Source organism: Taudactylus pleione, unplaced genomic scaffold (assembly GCF_031769625.1).
Source record: "Taudactylus pleione unplaced genomic scaffold, aTauple2 ptg000082l, whole genome shotgun sequence".
In the NCBI taxonomy this organism is placed as follows: domain Eukaryota; kingdom Metazoa; phylum Chordata; class Amphibia; order Anura; family Myobatrachidae; genus Taudactylus; species Taudactylus pleione.
In genome coordinates this window covers 10,643,640-10,668,616 of record NW_028284484.1, presented here as the reverse complement: position 1 = coordinate 10,668,616, position 24,977 = coordinate 10,643,640, and the positions used below count along the sequence as shown (strand labels likewise).

At 46.7% G+C, this 24,977-nt stretch overlaps 1 protein-coding gene across 4 annotated transcripts in view; it reads right to left on the bottom strand.

Annotated features, from left to right (window-relative positions):
• Nucleotides 1-24,977, bottom strand: part of NADK (NAD kinase) — a 130,965-nt gene that overhangs the window by 76,450 nt on the left and 29,538 nt on the right. For 2 of the 4 annotated variants that reach the window (XM_088468214.1, XM_088468216.1), the window contains exon 2: nucleotides 3,252-3,471. In XM_088468214.1, coding sequence (XP_088324340.1) covers nucleotides 3,252-3,430 — 179 coding nt within the window. In that variant the 5' untranslated portion in view covers nucleotides 3,431-3,471. Of the gene's footprint in view, nucleotides 1-3,251; nucleotides 3,472-3,569; nucleotides 3,633-3,678; nucleotides 3,769-24,977 lie in introns of those variants that run through there. The other 2 variants (XM_088468215.1, XM_088468217.1) reach the window with 2 other exon arrangements.

Below are 24,977 nucleotides of genomic sequence, written 5' to 3'. Positions count from 1 at the left end.
TAGCAGTTTAGTGGGGATTTAAGATTAGTTTTAGCTATTCTCTCAAAAGTCATATGGAGAATTACTAAGATCACATAGGACTGGATAACTGGATAGAGGCAGAAAGTAATGAGTGAAGAGATTACTAATTTAAAGCATGGACCATGTCCTTTCTGGAAGATGCCAATGAAGATAAATGTGTTTAGCCACAATCCTCAGTTCAAGGTGCACAGGATGAGGACATAGGACCTGATTCAGAGCCAGACACTCTGAAAGAGCGCTCGCTCTGAATCAGGGCTTTTTTTTTTTTTTTTTTTGTGGCTTCCTGATCACTTGCTTAGCTGTGGGTGACCACCCACAGCTGTTGCGTGCGGCCAGGTGATGGTCGCGATGGTCGAGACGATCGCGACCATCGGGGCTTGCGCCGAGACCCTTGTGGTAGGGTTTCGTTCCCGCAAGCCCCAGTGAGCTTTCGGCTCTATTAAGAGTCAGAAGTTCACCCACTGACATCACTCGTGATGTCAGTAGGGCCGCCCCAAATGGCAGGCGTTCCTTCGGGAACGCCTCCGTTTGGCCAGCCATCGTGCGAGCTGTCGATCAAAATCGACAGCCGCCCCCTTTTGGTGCGAGACCTGGAGCGACGGAGCGCCCGTCGCTAGCCGGGTCTAACGCATGCGCACGTCGGAGCCGGCTCCGGCGTGCACAGTGGCCAAACATCAACCCGCTCGCGAGCGGGTCTGAATCAGGCCCATAGTACACAAGAAGCAATAGGCATGCCTACACAATGAGAGATTATTTAGTAAATGAAAAGACTCCATAGGAGCACTGCTGTGTATAAATACAAAAAAAGAAAAAAGGTAAAAACTGTATTTCTGCAAGAACGTGGGAGGGAAGAGAAAATAAATTCTACGTCTATAAAAGATGGGGTTTTTTTTAAAGTTCATGTGTAACTATGCAGTTACACATCACTAATCAATTGTTTATAAAGTCGTCTGTAACCAATGCTTTTAAATATATTATATAGTGCATCCAGAAAGTATTCACAGCGCCTCACTTTTTCCACATTTTGTTATGTTACAGCCTTATTCTAAAATGGAATAAATTAATTTTCGTCCTCAAAATTCTACACACAATACCCCATAAAAAACGAACAAATCGCATGTACATAAGTATTCACAGCCTTTGCCATGAAGCTCAAAATTGAGCTCAGCTGCATCCTGTTTCCACTGATCATCCTTGAGATGTTCCTACAGCTTAATTGGAGTCCACCTGTGGTAAATTCAGTTGTTTGGACATGATTTTGAAAGGCATACACCTGTCTATATAAAGGTCCCACACTTGACAGTGCATGTCAGAGCACAAACCAAGCATGAAGTCCAAGGAATTGTCTGTAGACCTCCGAGACAGGATTGTCTCAAGGCACAAATCTGGGGAAGGGTACAGAAAAATATCTGCTGCTTTGAAGGTCCCAATGAGCACAGTGGCCTCCATCATCCGTAAATGGAAGAAGTTTGGAACCACCAGGACTCTCCCTCGAGTTTGCCGTCCGTCTAAACTGAGCAATCGGGGGATAAGGGCCCTAGTCAGGGAGGTGACCAAGAACCCAATGGTCACTGTCAGAGCTACAGCATTACTCTGTGGAGAGAGGAGAACCTTCCAGAAGGACAACCATCTCTGCAGCAATCCACCAATCAGGCCTGTATGGTAGAGGGGCCAGACGGAAGCCACTCCTTAGTAAAAAACACATGGAAGACCGCCTGGAGTTTGCCAAAAGGCACCTGAAGGACTCTCAGAATATGAGAAACAAAACTCTCTGGTCTGATGAGACAAAGATTGAACTCTTTGGAGTCAATGCTAGGCGTTATGTTTGAAGGAAACCAGGCACCGCTCATCACCAGGCCAAAACCATCCCTACAGTGAAGCATGGTGGTGGCAGCATCATGCTGTGGGGATGTTTTTCAGTGGCAGGAACTAGGAGACTAGTCAGGATAGCGGGAAAGATGAATGCAGCAATGTACAGAGACATCCTGGATGAATACCTGCTCCAGAGCGCTCTTGACCTCAGACTGGGGCGATGGTTCATCTTTCAGCGGATCAACGACCCTAAGCACACAGCCAAGATATCAAAGGAGTGGCTTCAGGACAACTCTGAATGTCCTTGAGTTGCCAAGCCAGAGCCCAGACTTGAATCCAATTTAACATCTCTGGAGAGATCTGAAAATGACTGTGCACCGACGCTTCCCATCCAACCTGATGGAGCTTGAGAGGTGCTGCAAAGAGGAATGGGCAAAACTGCCCAAAGATAGGTGCGCCAAGCTTGTGGCATCATATTTAAAAAGACTTGAGGCTGTAATTGCTGCCAAAGGTGCATCAACAAAGTATTTTGAGCAAAGGCTGTGAATACTTATGTACATGTGATTTCTTATTTCTTTTTTTTAAATTTGCAAAAATCTCAAAAACTTTTTACACGGTGTCATTATGGGGTATTGTGTGTAGAATTTTGAGGACAAAAATGAATTTATTCCATTTTGGAATAAGACTGTAACATAACAAAATGTGGAAAAAAGTGAAGCGCTGTGAATACTTTCCGGATGCACTGTGTATATGTATATATATATATATTTAGATTAAGAAAATGCTTTATGTAGAGGGTAATAATAAGTCTCTACAACACTTTTCCTCTGCTCTTATTTACACAAATTGTTAATATTTTTAAAGCACCACAGATACAGATGTCCCCACATACATCTATCCTCCGTGCGCTACAAGTCGTGCCACACAACGTGGGAGTTCAGAGTGACTCGTAGCACCTAGCATCTTTTAGTGTCTCTTTTTACCTTCAAATGTGTCTTATTCGCACAGTGGTGCGAATAGCTAGCACAAGCAGCTTCTGCTGAATAAAATTATATGCAGCATGCCTATGTTCAGTGTGTCACTGTGGGTATATCTGCATGCTAAACACTACATTACAGTGTTACAGTCACTGACACTATCATAGTGTTTCGCATGCAGATACACCCTCAATTGCTCACAGAACACAGGCATGCTGCATATCATTTTAATCAGCATAGCTGATTGTGCTATCTATTTGCATCGCTGTGCAAATAAGACGCATTTGAAGGTAAAAAGATGCACAAAAAACGCTCGGCGCTACCGAGTCACACCACAGCATGGCGTGACTAGAAGGACTGTATAACGCGCCAGGAGGCTAGATGTGGACCCATCTGTAGCGCACACATTCCACAGTGCTTTACAGAGAAAATTCCACTCGCCTGAACTCCTTAGTGCTTCCAGGTCCTGGAGATGCAGACAAGCTGCGGGACTTTGTCCTTCCTCGGATGGGTTTCCCCCGGGTCAGATCCTCCTCACAGTCACAAGCTGCAAAAAACGGTATCGCGTCGGAGCTCACACTCTCCTCTTTGCCACACTCCTTGCCCTGGCAGCTCTCCATAGTGCAATCAGGAATGCCTCACTTATAGAAAATGAATTTGCCTAAGAAGAAAATAATAATAATAGTACTGATTACATATTGGATAAACAATACAATCAGCCAATTTAATAACAGCTGAGAGGTCCAAAGTCAGACTGACACATGAGAGATGAACTTGCTGTACAACAGCATTCCCCCCTAGCAAGTCACACAGCTGCATGTAAACACACCACGGTGTCGGCAGGACTGAGAGCCACAGAAATACCTGCCTGAATAATTCCCTATTAATCCTCACAGTGCTTCACTCTGCAGTGGAAGAATAGAGGAAACTCCACCCGGCTTTCTCGCAACTGATAAAGGCTAGTGCTCAGGGAGTACACAGGTTGGGAACACAAATAGTCTGCGTTTACACAAACAGGATACAGTGTTGACAAAGGAAGAACAATCTTAACTTATCACAGGTTGTTGCATTGCAGGACTGTTGCAAAATTGACAGCACACTTTGTTCCCCAATATATAGATGCCAACTCCAGAAATTCCGGGGACAGACTTAAATGGGGCGATTTAATTGTTTTTTGGCAATTTAGCTCTCGTGCTAAGTGTCCGTGAGCTATTCATTTAATTCCTGTGACTGCCCCTTTCTCACGCTGTAATGCATTAAGCAGCTGGGTGCGCTGTAATTACAACGCAGCCAGCCCTCGCAACAAGCCCTGAAGCCCTACTTTGGGCAGATTTCTGATAGCACCAGCTGGGGTGCGAGTAGTAATCCGCAATGAGTGCACTTTATGGCTGGTCGCACAAACAATTGAATAACTCCCGGACACTTTAGACAGGAACTAAATTCAAAACAAACAATTGAATCACCCTTGAAATGTCCCTATTTTCAATATTGACTATCTGCACAACAATGTTTCCCTTTTCTGCACATAAGAAGCAAAGCTTTCCATCTATTATTGCCCGGGCTTTATCATTAAAAAATAAAACTGAATACACATATATAACAATGGAACATAATATACAGCGGGTAAAATAAGTATTGAACACATTAACATTTTTCTCAGTAAATATATTGTAATGGGGCTATTGTAATGACATTTTCACCAAATGTCAGCAATAACCCAGTTTCTCCTTACAGGAGGAGTCTTAAATGCATTTCAGTAAATGTGTTCAATACTTTTTCCCTGTGTCATTTCACATTATTACACAACTTAATTTATGGACATCTATGGTGTGATTTCTTTACATGTGTGGATTGCATAGGTTGTTGCTGACATTTGGTGAACATTAATGCTGTGGGATGGGGACCTTGTATTCTATGTTGGATAGCACCATCTAGAGGAGAAGATATCTCAGCAGGTGGCAGACGAGACAATGCCTGAATAAATGTAGCTGTGAATCTGAAAGCTGTGAATCTGTAGATGATGCGCTTTCATATAGACTGAACGACTATCATCTTCCAGGCAGCCACGGGTCCTACCGGCCGGTGGGCGGGTCCGCCTCCCTACCCGTGGCCTCTGCTGCATGTGTACGGGCGGTCGGCAGCCCGCCCGTACACACGGGTCCATGGAAAGATATCTTATCTGTCCATCGGCTGTGCAGCACAGCCAAGGCGATAGGTCTGTGAACCATTTCATTCAAAGACATGTTGCTGGTACACACTGGCTGATGGGCACCAGTTATATTGTTTGATCAATTGATCGGCCAATATATCTGTCAATGTGTACCCAGCTTAAGGACCAAGGAACAATCATGGTCTGGAAACCGATATACAGAACAAAGCCCATCGGATACCACAGCATTAAACTCACCATTCTAAAAATCTGGATTAGAGACTGTAGGTAGAAATAATGAGTGAGAGAAGTTGAGACCAAGTCTATTCATAAGGGCACGCCAGGCATAGCAATGTGTTGAGACAAGTGGGTTATCAGTTAGGTTGGGTGGGCGTCTAGTAGAGGACATATGAAGTAAGCGAAGTAGGTCTACCTGTGGGCTAAATTCCTGCTCTATAGCTTTAAAGACATAATTGCCGCCTCCTCCAATCCAATCAGTAGCTATAATTGGCAGCCAGGACATAGTCCTGTATGCAAGGAAGGTTAACCCCTCCAAGATGCAGAGGCGTTTGAACAAGGAGACGCATGGGCGTTTATGTACCCATATGAACTTAAGGCTGTAGAGCAGTGGTGGGCAATAAGCGGCCCTCCAGCTGTCGTTAATAGTCAGTCAGCACTGTGCAGGGGTCAGGAGCTGCTGTTTTGACAGAGGAAAGGGGAAAGGGGAGGGACGTTGTATGAAGCAGCAAGGAGGCAGGAAGAAGTGTGAGGCATTATGGTCAGACAGCCTTCCAAATAGAGGGTGGTCTGCCTGCTGGAGTTGGAAGCACACTGACCTGCATTAATCAGTCATCCACAGAAAGGTTAAGCGGTGTTGCAGCGGTGGTATAGCTGCTCAGGAGACAAGCCAGGCCAAGACAAGAAGGAGGCAGCATCCTGTATCACAGGGACGGATTCTGGGGTATTTACAGCGGGCAGAGAGACTGTGAACTCCGCCACACTTGCCCCCCAAAAGCTGCACCACAACATCGGTGAATAATGCCACTCGCTTGGGACCGCCCACCTGAAGCCTTGTAAAAAGGATATATTTTTATAATCAAATAAAGTAAAGGTTCAGATGGGGTTGTAGTGCTCCAAGGTCTACTGAGTCACGAGAAAGTGCCCTAGAAACTATTTTGAAATATTGGCCACTGTGCTATGAGAGAACATTACAGTACATATACAGATTGTGTAGCATTCTGTTGTGTCCACTGCATAGCTGTCAAGCAGAGCTGGATTAAGGCTTTGGGGGGGGGGGGGCAGATCACTTAAGCCTGGGGGGCTCAAAAGAGCAACATTTGGGATGCAGAGATGTCAGCATGCACAGGAAAGGGAGGCATGGCCGTGTGTCAAACCCATTTCACATCACGCTGAGGGCATGCACAGCGCTTCCAAGCTGCTGGGCTGACCCCAGTCTCATGTGCAGCTGGTGAGAGTTTCCTCTATACCTTACCCAATGTGGGACACTGAGGCCCACGGGTGGGACAGTTCCTGTAAAGTGGGACGTCCTGCCAAAAAAGGATGGTTGGTGGGGTATGCATTAATACAGTCACCCCCATATACACATGCATTCAATCAAACACATACAATATAGTGTCACCCTCCCTCTTACTCTAAAGGCTGGATCGTCAAAATCTCTCTAGGTACCCTACTTGTCTACAGCTACTCCTCCTGCTAGCAATCTCTGTACACTGCTGTGTAGCCCAGCCAACTGCTCCGACTCTACCTCCCTCTTATTTTTAATTTCTTTAGCTCACACTCGTAGTTTAGACTTGTTCATCAGCTTTAATTAATTGCAACATGGCAAGTACTCCCTGCTTCTCCCCCTCCTCCAATACAGCTCTGTTGACAAGGAAACTTACTGAGCAGGAACCTCCAAGCAAATGTTATCAAACATGTCAATCAATACTACAGCACTCAGATCATTCTGATGAGATCCATGAGCCACATATATTTCCCATGTTTATTTTGACGAGTAGTCCACACTGCCAAATTCCCCTGCTGTCCAGCACTGTGAAGCAGCTGAAAGTCGCTCTGGACTGACGTTTCATATTGCTCGTGTCACAGTGTAGGGCAGCATCAGACCATCCAGCAAGTGAAGCAGTATCTGGGCCCCTCTTCAAAATTATATTTATCATCTTCTTCTGGGACACACTTTAAAAATATATTTGTGTAGATCCTGCAAGTGATCATCATCTGTGAGACACTTTAAAATTATATTTGTGTCCAACTAGCAAGTGGGCAGTATCTGGGATGCTCTTAAAAATTAGATCTGCTCAGCCCGCTGTCATATATAATGAGTAAGAATTGAAATCAGTAAACTAAAATCTTAAGTTTCTTTGAGAAAAGTGAAAGTATGAATACAACAATAGAGACAAAGGACATTGCAGAGGAGGCTGGTCCATCTTCTGAATCAGTGTCTGTTTTGCAAGAAAAAGGTTTCTCTAAACCAGGGGTAGCCAACTTCAGTCCTCAAGAGCTACTAACAGTTCACGTTTGCCAGACCACCTAGCTGGTCAACAGGTGTATTCATTACTCGCTAACACATCTGCAGCCGCCGGGTAGATGTATCTTCCAGCTCCACTGATCTTGTCGGCGGTTGCTTTTCAGTACAGCCGGCGGGTAATCACTTGGGGCAATACTAATCTTACGTGACGGCGGCAGCTCCTCTCCGCAACCGCCAGGGACATGTAAAATCACTACTGTCCCCCAGTGATTACCTGACAGCTGCAGAGAGAGAAGCAGCCAATGGGGACATACAAGATCAGCCCTGTCCCCACTGAATAACTCGCAGCTGCAGATAGAAGATGTCAAGGAGATGTAAAATTACTGCTGCCCCCAGTGAATGCCCGGTGGCTGCAGAGAGAGAAGCTTCCGCCGGGGACATACAAGATCAGCTCTGCCCCAGTGAATACCCGGCGGCTGCAGGTATAAGCAGCCGCTGGGGAGATGTAAAACTCACTGCTGCCTTTCCCCCAGTGATTACCCGGCGGCTGCAAAGAGAAGCAGCGGACAGGGTAATCTAAAGAATGCACTGTGACTAGGGACCGGGCGGCAGCGGTGGGGGTGTCGCAGGGCTGGCCTATCATGCTACCAATAGTGATAGGCAGACATTTGGGGAGAAGCCATGGATACGGGGGCTAGGAGTATTGTAAATGCAGCACTGGTTGCCCGCCAGTCACAGGGCATACCTGGCGGTATGTACTGTAATAAGCCCCTCCTTTCCTCCCCAGTGTATAAACATAGCAGTGCCTGGATCTATTCAATTGTAAACCCACTTAAGTCGGGAGATGCAGTTTACCATGACTAATGGGGCTTAGTCACAGTAAACTGTATTTTCAAACTTAAGTGCCGTAATACCATGACTAGCCCTGAGGCACTAGTTAGTGTGGTTTGGGACAAAAATAGGTCTGGGTACTCATCCTGGGAGCTACATCTATCACATTTAATTGAATTCCCCCCTTATGTATTGGTTGGCAAAAAATGAAGTTCCACAAAAAATTGCTTAAGCACTGCAAGTCTATGGGTTGTACATACTTAAAGCATCTTAATATTGTAAAGAATGCAAATTACACTTGGAAAAGAATAATGCAAAAATTGCTTGACAGCTTAGCTTCACAAATAAGATGTAAAATACTTTTTGTAGACGTTTAATATCCTAAACAGGACAGAATGATGTCTTAAAAAATAGTAATGTATGCCAACTACTGTATAACTCAAAAATGAGTTACCATACAATATTGTAGAGTCTTTTTGTTGGCGGTGCTTCCCTGGTTCAATAAGTACATATGAATATAAAAAAATATACACACATGTAAAGGTAGTGCACATTATCTCATCACAAAATAGAAATTGTATGGATATAGAATTTTGTACTCCTAATTGAGGTGAAAATATATATAAAATTTTCAATTCTCCTCAAGGTTTTTTTTTTTTAGGAGAGACAATAAGAGTTATCGTATAACATACCTTTGTTAACTCTTTTTCTTCGCAGTTCATTGGGTCCACAGCCAATACGTTGGGGTATGTGATCCAGACACCAAACAGTTAAAAACGAGCTCTCAGCTCCCAGGATACACTGGGTCCTCCCCACATATACCCCGCCCCCAGCCAAGGTAGTCAGTTTGTGCCCAAGCAGGAGAAGATAAAAAGATAAGAAGGAAGAACCCATGTTCTCTAGAACAATCTCTCATAGAGGAGGGAAATTATAGAGATACCCAAAAACACCAGGTGCGTTAGGGTGGGTGTCATGTGGACCCCATTGACCTCGAAGAAAAAGTTAACAAAAAGGTATGTTATACCATAACTCTTATTTTCTTCTTGGGGGTCCATTGGGTCCACAGCAAATATGTTGGGGATATCCCAAATCAGTAACCCTAAGGGCAGGGACGCTCCTGTGTCTCGGAAGAAAGGAGAATCCTACACACGAAGGTGGCATCCTGAGAGGCAAAGGTGTCAAATGCGTAGAATTTGACAAAGGTGTGGACGGAAGACCATGTGGCTGCCCTGCACAACTGTTCTGCAGAGGCACCCCGGCGGGCCGCCCACGAAGGTCCCACTGATCGCGTGGAATGTGCCGTTGCTGAGTTCGGCACCACCAGATTGGCCTGTGTGTATGCCTGAGAAATTGCCATACGAATCCACCTGGCCAGCGTCTGCTTATTGGCTGGCCAGCCATGCTTATGACAGCCATACAGCACAAAAAGAGAATCTGACTTCCTCATGCCGTTGATGCGATCCACATAAATTTGTAGCGCACGCACAACATCCAAGGAAGCCTCACCTACCGAGTGGCTTGCAGCCTGAAAGGCTGGAACCACAATCCCTTCATTCATATGAAACAGAGATAACACTTTTGGAAGGTATCCCACCCTAGTACGAAGAACTGCTCTATCCCGATGAAATATTAAAAAGGGGGAGCGGAAGGAAAGTGCCGCCAGATCAGAGACTCTGAAGGAAGATGCAATAGCAAGAAGAAACACGGTCTTTGCTGTTAACCACTTGAGGACTACTGATTTCAGGGGCTCAAACGGCGGCGCCTGTAGAGTCTTGAGGACTAATGACAAATCCCACGGGACTACCGGGGGAACAAAGGGAGGCTGAACTCTTAGAACACCCTGAAAAAACATCCTCACATCTGGCAGTAGAGCGATTTTCCGCGGAAACCTGAACCCTCAAGGTGGCCAAGCGGAGCCCCTTTTCTAACCTAGTCTGAAGAAAGGAAAGCACTCTAGAGACCCTAAATACCTCAAGGTCATATTTTTTCAGTTCACGCCACTGAAAAAACGAGTACCAAACTCTATAATAAATACGGGCCAAAGCTGGTTTATGTGCCTTCAACATTGTCTGTATCACAGACTCAGAAAATCTATATTTTCCTCAAGACAGAGGCCTCAAGAGCCATGCCGTCAAAGACAGATGAGGCAGACCAGGATACAAGCAGGGACCCTGTATTAACAGATCTCGCCTTAACGGAAGAGGCCACAGAGTGTCTATGGAGAGACACTCTAGATCGGTGAACCAATGGCGTCTGGGCCACGCCGAAGCTATTAGGATTACCGTACTGCCCTCTTGCTTGATCTTCCTGATGACCTTGGGAAGAAGAGCAAGTGGCAGAAAGAGATATGCAAGCATGTAATGCCATCTTACTGTCAGCGAATCTACAAACTCTGCCATTGGATCCCTGGTCCTGGATCCATATCTGAGTACTCTGTGGTTTCTCCTTGAGGCCATGAGGTCTATATCTCTGGAAGACCCCATCTGTCCACCAGGCTCTGAAATACCTGTGGATGCAGAGCCCACTCTCCGGCATTTACCTCCTGCTGACTCAGGAAGTCCGCTTCCCAGTTTAGGACCCCTGGTATAAACACGGCCGATATTGACGCTCTGCCCAAACCAGAATCCTTGATACTTCTGTCATTGCCGCCCCACTCCGTGTGCCTCCCTGATGATTGAGGTAGGCTACCATGGTGCAATTGTCGGATTGAATTTGAACAGGTCTGCCTTTTAGTATTTCCTGAGCCTGAAGTAGAGCCCCGAATACTGCCCTTAGTTCCAGGATATTTATGGACAGACGACTTTCAGCCTCTGTCTAGATCCCTAAAAATGTATGCAGACCAGTCATTGCTCCCCAACCGTGAAGACTGGCATCGGTTTTGAGAAGCACCTAATCTGACACCCAAAATGGGCGACCCCGGTTGAGATGATTTGTCTGCAACCACCATGACAGGGATAACCGAAACTCCGGTAAGAGATGAATTACCTGAGATTTGATTGCGCGGTACTCCCTGTTCCAGCACAAGAGAATAAACAGCTGCAATAGTTGGGAGTGAAACTGGGCATATTCCACCATTGACCCCAGCACCCGCATCGCTGAATGCACCGATATCCGCCTGTTGTGCAGCAATCGGCATATCCGCAACTGCAGGACCGCAATCTTGTCCTCTGGCAGATATATCCTCTGAACTACGGAGTCCAAGCGTGCCTCCAAATGAATCATCTGCTGTACCGGGAGAAGCGACGACTTCTTCCAGTTTATAAACCAGCCGTGACTGTGCAGACAGGACACAGTCAGTCCCAGATGATTCAGCAACTCCTGTGAAGACTGCCCCAGTATCAGGAGATCGTTCAAGTATGGCAGAATCCCGACACTCTGGTACCTGAGACACGCCATTATTACCGCCATAACCTTGGTAAACACCAGCGTAGCTGTCGACAGGCCAAATTGCAGAGCTTGAAACTGGAAGTGCTCGCCCCTTACCGCAAATCGGAGAAACTGCTGGTGGGGTAGGGTGATTGGTATATATAGGTAAGAATACTAGATATCCAGGGACACCATAAAATCCCCTGGTTCCACTGCCAAAACAATCGACCGCAGTGTTTCCATACAAAACCTGGGTGCTTGGATAAATGTGTTGAACCCTTTTAAGTTTAGAATAGGCCAGTAGGACCCATTTGGTTTCTGAATCAGAAATAGATTGGAATAAAATCCTATCTGCAATTGAGTCTCTGAAACAGAGATAATGTCTCCCGCCGTTAGCAGGGCTTGTATAGCCTGTTGAAGGGCCAAGGCCTTTACAGAACCCACCACTGGGCTTATGCAAAAGAATCTTTGGGGAAGACTTCTCCAGAATGTCAGGGCGTACCCCCGGAAGACAACTCCTCGAACCCAGGCATCTGTTGTCGTGAGATGCCAGGTGTCCGAAAACCGAAGAAGACGGCCTCCTACCCTGGGGTCCCCCAGGGGGAGGCCCGTCCCATCAGGCCACTGGTTTATCTTGGGCTCTGGGAGCCGGATGCCTGTTCGGCCAGGGTTTCTTAGATCCCGATCTTTTTCCCGAACTAAATGTCGCCGAGGGCTGGCCTTGCGGCCGAAAAGTCCGAAAGGACGACCGTCTAGGTCTGGTCACAGATGCTGACGGTAGGCCAGACATTTTAGAGGCTGCCACCGTAGCCACAATTTTGTCTAATTCTGTGCCAAAGGGAACGCCTCCCGCAAACGGAAGGGATTCTAGGGCCTTCTTGGACCCCGCATCCGCCTTCCAATCTCTTAACCACAGGGCTCTGCGTGCCACCACCAAGACCGCCGATGCTTTGGAAGATAGTATACCAGCATCCAATGCCGCGTCTCCCAGATAAGACGCTGCTTCCTTGACATAGAAAATAATCTCCAGCTGTTCCCTGGATGCTTCTGGCAGAGATTCTGTCAGTGCCTTCATCCATTCTTCAATGGCTTTGTAAACCCAAGCCGTAGCCATAGCTGGATGAGTGGCCGCTCCCGTGAGCAAGAAGATGGTTTTAAGACAACCATCAAGTCTCCTATCCGTGGAGTCCCTGAGAGTAAGCAGATGGTATGGGCAGAGTGGCACTCTTTACCAGCTGTGCCACATGTGCATCTACAGATGGCGGAATTTCCCGCCTAGCACACTCCTCTGACGGGAATGGGTATGAGGCTGACACCTTTTTTGAAAGACGGAATTTCCTTCCTGGACAACTTCATGCTTCCCCCATAAGCTCCGACAGGTGCTCTGATTTGGGGAACTCTGCCTTGACCACCTTCTGGTGCTTAAATACTGGCGCTTTTTTCTGCGGAGGCTCTCCCTCATCTATATGCAGTACAGTCTTGACCGCCTTAATCAAAAAAGGGACGTCAGACACTGAAAAATGATCCTCCTCTTCTCCGGAGACAGACTCCTAAGAGGAATCATGTATCTCTTCATCCTCCGAGGATGTATCGGAGTCATCTCTTTTCTCTGTGGTGTGGCCTGCGTGAGGGGCCGAACGCCGTCTGGCCTTTGGCTGCATTGATCTAGCAGCTTGTGACGGTTGCTGAAAAGCCGCTGAAGATAATGCCATGCCCCGTTCAGCATACATATCCACCCACGATGGGAACATAGAGGGCATAACCATAGGGGGCTGCATCTGCTGAGGGTACCCCCATACCGGGGGAGCTGGGGCAGCCAAACGCTCCGCTACTTGTGCCATAATCTGGGGAAAAGAAGCCCAAGGGGGCTCTGGTCCAGAGGTTGGTAAACATGACTGATGCAGTGATTGTCTAAAGCAGTTACTGCATAATCCATTTTGTATGAAGTCCTGTGGGGATAACCCCGCTTTGCAGGTCATACAAGATACCAGCACAGTGGCTTCAGCCACCTGTCTTTCAGACTCCTTAGACATAATATTTTATGCCAAGTTCTGAGTATACATGTGATTCTGTTTCACCCCAACTACCCACACACCTGTAGTAGAGTGTTATAGTGAGAAAATAGTATATTGACATAAAAGGCAGTACCACACACACATTCAAATCACATGCAATGCATAAACATTTCACCCCCTTGTGAATATATGCACTCTAAGCTCTTGTCACTACGAACAGTCTCAGGCTTAGTAGGATAGAGAGCTCTGTAAAAACCGGTCAGCGTATGGGAGGTATACAGGGAGACAGATCCAGCCTCCTGAGTGTACAGCCACTGAGAGCATCTGAGAGTGGTCTCTGGCTGACTCATATAGATGGAGGCTGGGAGGAGCAAACCCAGGCGCAGGAACCTTTGGACTGGGCCAATGTGAGGGTTGGGGGGAGGGGCCGCTGAGGAAAAGCAAACCTCCCCTATGCTGCATGGAACCACCAGGCACACTGACCTGGCTGCCGCCACTAGTCCCTAGCTGTCAGGATCCCTGACGTCCCGATGGTCTAGTGCGGGAGACAGTTTACCTGACTCCGCAGTGCAGGGTGCCCCCGGCCAGTCTCCACTGCCGGGGGCCGGACTGCCACGTAGTCCTGGCGTCAACGGCCGCCGGCACCACCTTACCTGCATCCCCTGTCCCGGTTGCAGTCCAGGGCTCTGCGCCCCTACCAAAATCACTGGCTTCACACCAGTGTTGCGGCACCGAAGGGGGTAGCGGCTACATGGGCTTAGCTGCTTCCGGTTTCCCTTCCGTCAGTACGTGCGGCCCGCTCAGGTGGAGAGTCAAAACGCTCTTTTTTTTTTATTTCTCCTCTACGGGACTGCTCCTGCTGTCCCACTGTCCATGTGGTGTCAACCACACCAAACAGAAGAACAGACTACCTTGGCCGGGGGCGGTGTATATGTGGGGAGAACCCAGTGCATCCTGGGAGCTGAGAGCTAGTTTTTAACTGTTTGGTGTCTGGAACACATACCCCAACGTATTGGCTGTGGACCCCATGGACCCCGAAGAAGAAATTTGAGACTTAAGATAACGGTCCTCTTATATGAGCTGATCAGTACTGCAACAAGTGAAGTCTGGTATGCTGTGAAATACTAAAGGTGGGTACACACCTAGCAGATATATCTGCAGATTGAGTCATCTGCAGATGATGGTTGTTCATATACACTGAACGACCATCATCTTCCAGGCAGTCGAGGGTCCGGCTCCGCCCCCCTCCCCGCGGCTGCATGTGTACGGGCGGTCAGCTTATCGACCGTACACACTTGCCGATGGACATATATACCTCAGATTAAATTTAAAATGGCTAGTGACACTAGGCGGGATTTGTTTTTTGAGCGGCGATAATTAGCGCACGATTGGACTACCAACAAGTGTTTTGGGTGCCCATTAATTATCGTGTATGCTGTGCCCAAAAGAACCGGGTTTAGCTGTGTAAAACGGCTAACCCTGTCTAAAGTCCTGGTTAGGGCACCCACACCACAGACTTTTCGCGCAGTTTCCTGCTCACCACCTCAGGAGACTGCAAGCAGGAAAGTCTGCGCTGGCGGCTCTCACTGACGGTGCAACAACTGAACTGTTCCATCGGGCGCCCATTAGTTAAGTCACCCCAATAAAACATTGAATTTTCCCCTAAGTGGTCGTCTTTGCTGTAGAGTATTTAAGAGAATCCTTTGCGAGTGTCATTGCTGTACTGGAAAGAGGCCACTGAACAAAATGACATCACAGTTGAAGGTTTAAGCAAATTACAGGATTTTGGTACTTACCGTTAAATCCCTTTCTCCGATTCCACAGGGGACACTGAAGTCTCAGTACAGTGGGGTATAGATGTGGGTTAACCGGAAACTGGCACTTTAATAATTTTGAATGGTAGCTAGCTCCTCCCCCTCTATACCCCCCTACAGGTCAGTCTAAAGAAACTGTGCCCGAGGAGAGCTGGAATATAAGGAGAAAGGAGAAGAAAAGCTACAACATACATGAACAAAGAAGAAAAGGAGTTATGAAATAAAACACAAAATGCCAGGCAGACCATGGAAAAAAACAACCGTCTGAACCTGGAAAACAACAACTTATGCAGGTGGAACAGCGCAGGGTGGGCGTCCAGTGTCCCCTGTGGAATCGGAGAAAGGGATTTATCGGTATGTACCAAAATCCTGTTTTCTCCTTCATCCACTAGTGGACACTGTAGTCTCAAGTATAGTGGGGACGTCCCAGAGCTCCCATCCTGGGCGGGAGAGCGCTGAGAACCCTGCAAAACAGCATGGCCATACTGCGAAGCAGAGGCCGCAAAGGTGTGAAAATGGTAAACCTTTATAGAAGTATGCCTGCCTGACCAAGTGGCCGCTCGACAAAGACGGAGAATCTTCTTTAAACACTGTAACCTCAATCGGTTGGTTTATGTGAAACGCAGACACCACTTTAGGAAGGAAAGACATCTGCGTACGTAGCTCTGCCCTATCCTAGTGAAAAATTAGATAAGGCGGGCGACAGGAGAGAGCCCCAAGCTCCGACACACGTCTAGCCGAGGCGAGCGCTAAAAGAACCACCTTCCAAGTTAAAAACTTAATCTCCACCATCTGTAAAGGCTCAAACATAGCAGACTGAAGAAAGGAAAGGACTAAGTCCAAGTCCCATGGGGCCATTGGAGGCACAAATGGGGGTTGTATCTGGATTACTAGAAAGGTTTGGACATCCGGCAATAATGCTAATTTTCGCTGAAAAAAAATGGACAGCGCCGACACCTGAACCTTCAAAGATCCTAGACGAAGGCCTGCTGATAAACCAGCCTGCAGAAAAAGAAGACGACGGGACACCTTGAACTCCGACGGAGGTGAACTGCAGTGTTCACACCAAGCTATGTACGTCTTCCAGATACTATAATAATGTTTTGAGGTAACTTCCTTCTGAGCCCGAATCATAGTAGGAATCACACTTGAAGGGATACCCTTTTTTCTTATGATGGCCCTTTCAACAGCCACGCCGTCAAATGAAGCCTTTAAATCCTGATAGATATACGTACCGTGTAGAAGGAGGTCGTCTAGTAGAGGCAGATGTTAATGGGCAGTGCTGCCTCCCGCTGAGTACAGCGGCCCTGAAAGTGTCTTCCCAGAGTCCCTGCCCCCCACCCTCTCCGACTTGCGTCCGTGGTGAGGATAATCCATTCCCACACTGAGAACCACTTGCCTGCTAACAGGTGAGAGGAATTCAGCCACCAAAGGAGAGATGTTCGAGTTCTGGGAGACAATAGAACTCGCTGGTGAAGAAAGAGGTGGGACCCCGACCACTGGGAAAGAAGGTCCAATTGAAATGGACGGGTATGAAATCTCCCGAACTGGATGGCTTCGAAGGTCGCCATCATTTTTCCCAATAGGTGAATACACAGATGTACTGACACTCTGCGATGACGCAGTATCAGCCGCACCATGTGTTGAATGGAAGAGACCTTGTCTTGAGGAAGGAACACCCTCTGTTCCACCATGTCCAAAATGATCCCCAGGAATGGCAGGCGCTGTGTTGGTTGTGGATAAGACTTTTGGAAATTGAGGATCCAACCATGTTGCAAGAGCAGACTCTGAGTTAACTGTATATCTTGTGACAATTGAGTTACTGACAGGGCTTTGATAAGAAGATCGTCCAAATACGGGATGATAGTAACACCCTGAATCCGAAGTAGAGCCATCATCACGGCCATGACCTTCGTGAAAGTAAGGCCTGAAACCGAAATTGCCTGATGAGGAGGTCAGATGGGTATGTAGAGGTAGGCATCCTTTATATCCAAGGACACGAGAAACTCTTCGTTCTCGAGGCCTGCAATTACAGACTGCACAGATTGTGAAGGAACTAATCCTGTAACAGTGGATCTAAGGACTATCGATGGTGACATTTTATGGTCAATCTAATAGATGTACCGATTTACCTTGGAGGAACTTATTTGTTAACATCGGATTTGTGGACTATTGTTTGTGTTATTAGGTCTATTAAACAGACCAATAATAGAGACTAATTCCCTATTGAGTTTTTTGCACAAGGTTTACCCATTTATCCATATTTGTCTATTGTATTATTAACCTTCTGCAGCATTTTTCTCATATTCGTGAAGCGCTCAGATTATAAAATATTTTTTCACAGATTGGAGAGACTCCATTTTGAACCCGAAAGCACGCAGATAAGGATTGAGATCCTTCAGGTTCAGAATGGGTCTCACCGAACCGTCCGGCTTCGGAACTACAAACAATCTGGAATAAAAACCCTGACCTCGCTGATGGGTTGGGACATTCACTACCACTCGAGACAAAAGAAGCCTGTCTATTGCTCCCTGAATCACAACCCATTTTTCCACTGACTGTAACAAACCGGTCGTGAAAAAGCGAGGAGGTGGTTGAATCTTGAAATCCAACTCCAACCCCTGAGTAATGATGTCCCGGACCCAGGCGTTCTGGCAAGACCGGATCCATATTTCTTTGAAGTTCTGAAGGCGAGTTCCCAAGTGAGAAGAGGAGTGAGTCATGCAGAGAGTTTAACAGCAGGCTTGTCCCGTTGGGGATGAGGATGCAGTGGATCTACCTTGGCCTCTGGAACCACGGGAAATAGCAGGGGCTCCTCTGGAACGACCTCTAAATCTCCCTGGAATACGAAAGGACCAAAAAGACAGTCCTGCAACAGGTTTCCTAGGAGGCGGAGCAGCCGATGGGAGATAAGTGGACTTACCACCTGTGGCCTGTGAAATCCACTTATCCAATTCGGATCCGAACAGAACATACCCTGTGTAAGGAAGGGCCTCCACTGCTCTTTTAGATTCCACATCGACCGGACATTGTCGCAGCCAAAGAGCTCGATGGGCTGAGATAGTCAAAGCCAAGGATCTAGCGCAGTGATTCCCAACCTCGGTCCTCAAGACACACTAACAGTCCTGATTTTAGTGATAGCTATGGTTAAGCATGGATAGTTAAATCAAAATAAATGAGGTACTAATTAAGTCAGCTGTGCTCAAGTATGGTTATCCTTAAAACCTGGACTGTTAGTGTGCCTTGTGGACCGTGGTTGGGAACCCCTGATCTAGCGGAAAGGTTATATATGTCCTTTGAAGCTTCCCCGAGGAAAGTGGCTGATTCTGCAATCTGTTCTGCCAACTGAATCAGCTCCTCCGCTTGGACCCCAGTCTTAAGGCCCTCTGAAAGCTGTGTAGCCCATGCTTCTACAGCCTTGTTGACCCAGCAGCTGACTAGCGCGGGACGAAGGGACACCCCTGCAACTGTATATATAGATTTCAGGGTGTTTTCTAACTTCCTGTCTGAAGATTCTTTTAGGGAAACTGCTCCTGGCACAGGGAGTACAGTCTTCTTAGAAAGACGGGACACTGAGGGATCCACTGCAGGAGTCTCGCATAATTTTCTGCTTTCTGAGGGAAATGGATAATAAGATAAAAGTTTCCCTGAGATATGGAACTTTTTATCTGGGTGTTTCCACGCCGAGGTTAGTATCTCATCCAATTCCTCAGACGCTGGAAAAGTGGCAGCCTGTCTTTGTCTTTTATTAAAGATAGACGGTCTAGTAGCCAATGGATCTATGTCTTCAACATGCAACACCTGGCGTACCGCCTCAATCAGCGCCTCTACGCCCTGAGTTGCAGGTTCCGACTCCTCTGGAGTCTGGTCCTCCTCTGGTTCTTGAACCTCGCCTTCCTCTGGCTCCTGCATGTCGTCTTCATCAGATTCATCCCATCTGAAGGGATTATGAATCGGTCTCTTAGTAGGGACATTAGAAGACGAGGCAGCAGGAGGGACCTGGCTCGACTTTTGTTAGGCTCTCTACAGATCTGGCTAATGGACGTGCCCAACCTGGTTCTGAGATAGTAGACGAGTTCTGGCCACCTCTCTGTCTCTGCGAGAAGCTTCCAGCTCAGCAGACAGATGAGACATGACTGATGTAAACTGATCAGTCCAAATAGGCTGCAGTGGTGAGACAGTAGTCTGTGACTTTGAAATACACTTTTCACACAACAGGAAAGTATTTGACTGTCCCTGTGTAAATTTCTCTGCACAATTTTTGCAGGAGAAAGACTTTTGTGCAGCTTTTGACCCTTTAGAAGACCCTTTAGAAGACATTGTTAGTAATCCACTAACACACACAGGTTGAAGGACAGTGAGACACACACAGAGACTGTATAGAAATAAAAAAAAAAAAAAAGAGAGATAAGGGCATAGAGGGAGATATGCTTTTACCTCACTAGCGCTGATACCCTGACCAGTGCTGTCAAACACAATATGAATGTGTAATAGCAGCTGTACATACAATGTAAAACAGCTTCACTAGCCTGACTCCACTGTGCATTCACAGATCCCGTAGGCAGGACAGTCTCCGCGTTCTCAGCAACTTATTACAATAAAATGGCCACCAGCCTCTTTCTGGAAGCACTGGGGCTGCTGGGAGGCAGGAGCAGAACTTGTCATTAGGCTCCACCCCCCCAGCTATGGTGCCCAATCTCAGCGCTGAGCGGGCCGCTGTTTACAATGCCCGCCTATAGGCACAGAAACAGACAAAATCTCAGGTGCACAACTCCAAATCATCAATAATATATATAAATGCAAAAAATTTTGCAATCAATAGAGGTTTTTAGCATAATCATGGCCAAGCTTATGGGCCTACCCACCATATCCAGGTAACCTCTGGAGGTTACCTGGATATGGTGGGTAGGCCCATAAGCTTGGCCATGATTATGCTAAAAACCTCTATTGATTGCAAAATTTTATTGCATTTATATATATTATTGATGATTTGGAGTTGTGCACCTGAGATTTTGTCTGTTTCTGTGCCTGCAATTAGTCTCATCAGGTAGCACCTCCCAGTGTATATATAGTCAGGTTGTGCAGTCCAGAAATCTTTTCCAAATGCCCGACTATAGTCCTGGCTCCCCTGCTACTCAGGGTGCCAGGAAAACACTAAGCTGCTGCTGCCGGCGGCGGGCGTTGCTAGTGGGAAACCGTGATGTGCGCCGCACGCAGCGCGTCTTGGTACTCCCATGAGACTGTGGTCTCTGTAGCAGAAGACCCCAGCGCACACTGCAAGCAGCTGCGGTGGGGTCTCCCCGGCAGCTCCAACGCAGCAGACAGGCAGGGGCAGTGAGCTGCCTGTCTGATCCTCAGCTTGCCTTTGTACCAGCTCCCTGGGCACAAAACCTAGCCTGACCTGTAGGGGGGTATAGTGGTGGAGGGGCTAGCTACCATTCAAAATTATTTAAGTGCCAGCTCCCGGTTAACCCACATCTATACCCCACTGTACTGAGACTCCAGTGTCCCCTAGTGGATGAAGGAGAAATATAAACATAGAATTTCAGTTTCACTTATGATGTTTCAGATGTGCTGCCTCATTGATCTAAAGTTTGGCAAAGGCATGATGTTCATTTTAACAGCAATAGACCCTATATTAGAAGCTACAAAACTATGCATTATGGAAAACATACACCTGCTACTCATTTTAAAAACCTCAATCTTGTTGGTGGGTGGTCAGATCTTTGAATAAATGTTTCTGATGCCAAAGCTACTGCTTTTAAGACAAATATATAAGGCAAATAAATAGATACAGTTATTAGCCACATAGAAGCAAGATTTCCAGATATGTCCTTTTGAGCACTTCTCTAAAAATAGAAGTCCTGCAATTTTAAAAAGTAAACTAGAATGGGCAGTTGCCTCTAAATTGTTTGAGAATAGTTCATTACTGCGTAGGCCCCCAACAAGCTACTTCTTGAAGCAACCCAGCTGGCAACATTTTCTGGGGAGAACACTAGACTGATTACATTGTGGCCTGAATTTAAAATTGGAAGCCAATATGTGCTTGGCAAAAATGCGAATAGTGTTAGATTTGTAGTATTGAGCATGTGCAAAACTTGCAACCATATTTACAGTTAACTTTCTCATGCTTGCACTGGAAAAGGGGAGTCAGGTGCACTGCCGTATAACTCCAGTAAAGTAGGAGGGTGGAGATAGCAGGCAATTATACTCTTGTCATGTGTCAAATTTAGCTTTACACATATCTAAGATATACCATTAAGGGGGCATATCCTTTCTTGTGCCATAGGCCTGGTGGAAGTTTCTGAATTGCAGATGAAGACTGCAATGTTACATTTAAAGTTGCACAAATCTTATAAGGTATGTGCAACTCAAAATACAGCCATAGAAAGGCAAGTGTACAGATGCATTTTGCAGGTTTACAAAAGCTTTATTTTTATGTTTGACTCTAAATAAGGCTCATATCACATAATTCTAACATTTGCTCATTTCTCGTGTCAAAACAATAATTACAGTAATGTTTACTTAAAGCAAGTATAAAAGGAGTCAGAGTCTGGCGCTTAATCAGGATTTAATTAACAATTTTACAACACACTAGTTCTCAATGCCTACAAGCCACACTTCTGCATTAAGTTAGCAATTGTATAATCGCTACATTAATATTCATAAAGTACACACAATTTAGTATAATGACCAGTTGCTTGGCCAAAGCAATATTCATGGGGTGCCAGACTATAGATAGACAGTAAAAAGGTCGACAATGTCTATCAATCAGGGGTCTTCAACCTTTAAGACAGTGTGGGCCACTTAAAATAAAAAACATTCAACGAAGCACAAGGCCACTAAGCTATACTGCTGTATTTAGACTCTGCCCCCTTCTCACACAATTATCTCCCATAACTGCCCCCCTCCTACAATTTGAAATAGGTCCCAAAACAGTCCCTCCTTCTCCCACAATTATAATTATGCCCCATAACTGTCCCTCCTTCTCCATTAATTATGTCAGATAGTTGCCCCCATTCGTCCCATAACTGGCCACCTCTGCAGTGCCCCCAGTAGTGGTCACCCCTATGAAGTGGCCCCAGTAGTAGTCCCTATTATGCAGTGCCCCCAGTAGTAATCCCCCCTATGCAGTGCCACCAGTAGTGCCCCTTATATAGTGCCCCAGTAGTAGTCCCCCCTATGCAGTGCCCCTTATATAATGCCCCCAGTAGTGGTCCCCCATATTACATATATAGGACAAAGACATAAAATAAACAAAAAAACACTTACCTGAATCCCCATGCCTGCCGCTGTCCGCTCTGCACTATGGGAGAGACGTCATGACGTCTCTCCCATCACCCACTGCGGGAGCCGGAAGGTGGAGCTGCTCCGGACAGGGGTGCAGCAGCCAATGAGAGTCTGTCTGACTCTCAAAGGCTGCCAAAACAAACACACCACCTCCGTCGGTGTTTGTTTCTGTGTAGTACGGACTGCACTCACTACGATCCGCACTACACTAACCATCAGCAGGCCACGGGGAACAACTCCACGGGCCACCTGGTCTAGATAGACACCAGATATTAGACAGTCGAAAGGTCGACAGGGACAAAAGGTCAACACACTAAAGCTCGACATGTAAGAATATTAAAAGGTACAAATGATCGACAAGGTCAAAAGGTCAACATGAAAATGGTCGACCTGAAAATTGACGAGTTTTTTTTTCCTCTTAGGGTTAGGCACTTACCGGAGGTAAGGGACAGTTAGGGTCAGGCACCTACCCCGACAGTTAGGGTTAGACACAAGGAGGGAGGGTTAGGCACTAATGGTAGGATTAGGATGAAGATGAAGATTAGGGCTAAAAAAAAATATGTGTCGACCAGTTTTGTGTCAACCATTTTCATGTCGACTGTTTGACCCTGTCAATCATTTGTAACGGTCGACCTTTAGCGTGTCGACCTTTTGTCCCAGTCCATCTATTGACTGTCTAACATCTGGGGCCAAATGTAATAGGGTGAGAGTTTAGAAAATGTGAGAGTTTAGCAGTAAACTGTCTCACTAATTAAATTTGCCCAATGCAATAAAGTTCAAGAACGTGCAAACTCCCATGTTTTTAGACAAAAAAAAACAAACGCTCACGATTTAAACTCCTATCCAGATATTTTCCCAGTTTGAAGAAAAAACTCGATCAATGTGAAGTGCTAAACCCTCACATTTTCTGAACTCTCACCCTGTTACATTTGGCCCCTGGTGTCTATCTAGACACTGTCAACCTTTGTACTGTTTTTCTGTTAATCCACATCCATATTCATGAGTGTGCACACTCAGTACCAAGTAACCCAATGGCGTACTGTAGAGCAGAGGCTCCCAAACTCCGTCATTACAGTGCAGGTTTTAAAGATATCCCTGCTGGAGTCTATGCTTGAGCATGGATATCTTTAAAACCTGGACTAAAAAATATTATATATATATATATAATCGCGGTGAGTTACAAAATATGTGAGTCCCAGGGACCCTCCACTTTAAAAATCTTGGGGTCCTACCTGACCATCATAATTTATGCTTTAGAGCTCCCCATATGCCTCTCAGACCTCCCCTAATCCCTTACAAATGATGCCACACAGCCATGCCCGGCCTTTACATATTATGCCGCTCATTAATGCCCTTTACACAGTATGCCGCACATTAATGCCCATTAGACCCTCTATGCATTGCCCCCAGTAGCAGTCCCCTCCTATGCATTGCCACTAGTAGTAGTTCCCCTATGCATTGCCCCCAGTAGTAATCCCCCTATGCTTTATCCCTACTAGTAATCTCCCTATGCATTACCCCTAGTAGTAATCTCCCTAAGTATTGCCCCCAGTAGTAATCCCCCCAATGCACTGCCCCCAGTAGTTTACCCCCTATGCATTGCCCCCAGTATTAATCCTCCCTATGCAGTGCCCCCAGTAGTTTACCCTCTATGCATTGCTCCCAGTATTGGCCCACCTATTTGCCATTTAGTGACCTGGGCCTAATGCCCAGGTCACTCACACCTTCAATTGGGCCTAATGCTCCCTATGTACACCGGGCCTTGTGCCACCTATATACCCACATGCCTATTGATTGAATATATCCCACGGGTCTAGTGCCCGACAATCCTGGTGGTCTAGGGAGGGGTTAAATAATGGTGGCCCAAGGCCACCTACCCGTATGGTGGAAGAGGCTCCTCAGCTTCATTCTTGTGCCGCTGACCCGTCCTGGCCAGCGGCGCCGCCTCTTCCTTCTTGATCACGCTGTCTTCTGGCCTCTTGCGCGGCCGCTGGAACTGTTGCCGCGCCGCTATTCTCTTCACTTGTCTTCGGGAGGTCTTCACTCCTCCCCTGCCGGACTGAACATTCCCGCTCAGCGGCGTCTATTCAAGATGTCGCGAGTGGGCGGGCCTATGACGCGGCGAGCCGCAATTGGCTCGTCGCTTCTGCCTCCTATTGGCTGCTGGACCGCAAGCCAAAAGCTCGCAGCCAGTGCCAAACAACCGCCGCCACTACT